The sequence below is a fragment of the Sesamum indicum genome, unplaced genomic scaffold, assembly GCF_000512975.1.
Source record: "Sesamum indicum cultivar Zhongzhi No. 13 unplaced genomic scaffold, S_indicum_v1.0 scaffold00184, whole genome shotgun sequence".
In the NCBI taxonomy this organism is placed as follows: domain Eukaryota; kingdom Viridiplantae; phylum Streptophyta; class Magnoliopsida; order Lamiales; family Pedaliaceae; genus Sesamum; species Sesamum indicum.
In genome coordinates, this window is record NW_011628080.1 from 186,542 (window position 1) to 188,771 (window position 2,230).

The 2,230-nt window shown below is 39.0% G+C and overlaps 1 protein-coding gene across 1 annotated transcript; it reads right to left on the reverse strand.

Moving 5' to 3' along the window:
* Positions 1 to 277: 277 nt before the first annotated feature.
* Positions 278 to 2,053, reverse strand: LOC105179642 (dnaJ homolog subfamily C GRV2-like). The gene is made up of 3 exons (XM_020691375.1): positions 1,807 to 2,053; positions 1,158 to 1,652; positions 278 to 455 (listed from the first exon to the last, which is right to left on the reverse strand). The coding sequence occupies exons 1-3, from the start codon at positions 1,876 to 1,878 to the stop codon at positions 378 to 380; spliced, it is 645 nt and encodes a 214-aa protein (XP_020547034.1). The 5' UTR covers positions 1,879 to 2,053; the 3' UTR covers positions 278 to 377.
* Between the last annotated feature and the right edge of the window lie 177 nt (positions 2,054 to 2,230).

Consider the following 2,230-nt stretch of genomic DNA (forward strand, 5'->3'; position numbering starts at 1 on the left):
TAGTGGACGGTTCAGTGGCAGGAGTTGTTGGTTGGACCACACACATGCAACGGGAAAGGAGTGTTGCAAGAAGAGGTATTCCACCATCTCTCACAAGCTCTTCACCATTCAATGATGAAGACTCGCACCTGAAAGTTAAATATGTGGAAATAGCATAAGCAAAAGTACATTTACAAAGTACTTATCTAAAGAAGAATGATATGGAAATTAAAGGCAGATGATGAATTTACATCAACCAAACAAGCTCCGAGGATGCAACTAGAAGATGTGCTCGATCAGAGGAAAGAAAATTCTTATCATCCTTGTCCACTGTAATGGCACTTAAGAGCATAGGATATCCAGCATATTTGAATGGCATCAATACATTCCCATATCGCCTATATAGAATACACTGGTCCTTTTAAGAGAAGCAACAACCTCCAAGTCTGGGGACCTTGCAATCCTTGCATGGTCACCTAAGGAAGAGGAATAAGAAAGCAGTAGATCACTAAAAAGAAAATATGAAACATGGAACTCAAATATGAAGAAATACAACCAATTAAAGAGGATTGCATTCCGGCCAAAGACATGCCTCATATAAACCCTCATACGTAGGAATCAACTTAGGAATTTTGTCCAACTTTGCTGATCACATTCCAAGAAGTTTACTGATTGCAGAATGAAATATTAGATGCAGGCAACAAAACCAAAGGGAAACCATATGTAAGTAGACCAAACCTCATAGGAAAGCCCTATGATTTACATTTTCACTCCTCCGCAAAAGCCACTTAAATTTATATATTTAAATTTATTTCTTGGTCCACACCTTAAATTGAGGTAGTATCATATCTAAGAATTAAATATATATATAGAGTCCCGTGTCCTTCCTAGTTCCATATATTTAAAACCAATACTGATATCCATTTATATGTGTAAAAAAGCATTTGGCTCATCTTGACAGCATAAATACCTTTAGAGCACTTTCTACCAGTCAAATAAACAGCTTAATTGTGAAAACGGCGTCTAAACAAGTCGACTAATTCATTTGAAATAAGATCTGGCAGCTTATAAGATCCCTTGTCTATATGTTCTTTCTTTTTTCTCAAGCTTAATCATATAGTCTCCGTTTTCTATGAGTAACGACAGATCCTCACACAGGATCAAGGAATTTGGCATACCTGCAAGCACTCATAAGCATTCTGCACTGCCAGAAACTTCTCCCTCTCTTCAGGATTTTTGTTTGGATGATACTTCATTGCAAGTTTCCTATACTGTCTCTTGAGCTTTTCCTCATCAATATACTCAATCTGCTTTGATATATTAGGTATCTCCTCAACTGACTCAAAACTTGGTTTCTTAGGGGCTTCGTCTCTGGATACTTCATCAATGGAAATCTCTAGTATCTTGCAAGCTTCTTCTTCAGAAAGGTCCGTTGGCCTTCGAGTTAACTCTTCTCTCCACATTACTAGCAATGATTGCAAAAACTCAACATGTTCAACAATAGGCCAATTAGGAAATCTAATTTCATCACATAAGTTTCGAAGATAATAACGATGACACCACATTTCATCTTTCAGCTCTGGATATGTCACTGGTGGCATTGGAGCATAGTCATATAAGGAATGACAATGCTGTGACAATTTCTGAGGGAAATCACCAAGATGCTGAAGAACCTAATCAAATAAAACTGAGAGTTAAATGCAGCACTTATTTGCATTGAGGATGACTCAACTACCACCATGTTTTTGAATGTAAGTACTAAATGTTAACAAAAGATGCTTGGGGTGAAAGACACGTAGCAAACTCCAGTTGCAGATTCAGGGCTACCTGACGGATCAGATTTTCTGCTCGCATCTTGTGTGTCCAAATAATCTCAGGAGTGTCAGAATCAGAAACCATTGCTGCGGCAAAAGCAACTGGGCCGCTACGTTCCAGTACATAAAGCAATGACTCAGGTAAGAGGCCGCCCAAAACACTTCGTTTCACCAAAGGTAGAGAAGAGGAAACTGCAGCTTCCTCACCACCATGAAAAGCTTGATAAACATGAGTCACTGCGAAGAGTTCGGCAATTGAAATAAGATTAGATCAAGGGTAAGCCAGAGCAAAATAAAATGCGCCTGTACTGTATAATCGGATCATTGCTTTTGGGTTCCTAGTAACTATAGCTTTCAGCAGAGCAGCAGCAGCATCAACAATAGTCGGTTCACCAGAAACAATGTGCATATTGATGGAGCCACCATCCAGCCACTGC

Bases quoted from the DNA above. Each gene is read 5' to 3' on its own strand.
- LOC105179642 (XM_020691375.1), bottom strand. From the start codon at position 1,878: ATGGTTTCTGATTCTGACACTCCTGAGATTATTTGGACACACAAGATG. The intron at 1,653-1,806 runs GTAGCCCTGAAT...TTATTTGATTAG, and splicing joins CAGAAAATCTGATCCGTCAG to GTTCTTCAGCATCTTGGTGA. The intron at 456-1,157 runs GTATGCCAAATT...CCTCTTCCTTAG, and splicing joins ATGCTTATGAGTGCTTGCAG to GTGACCATGCAAGGATTGCA.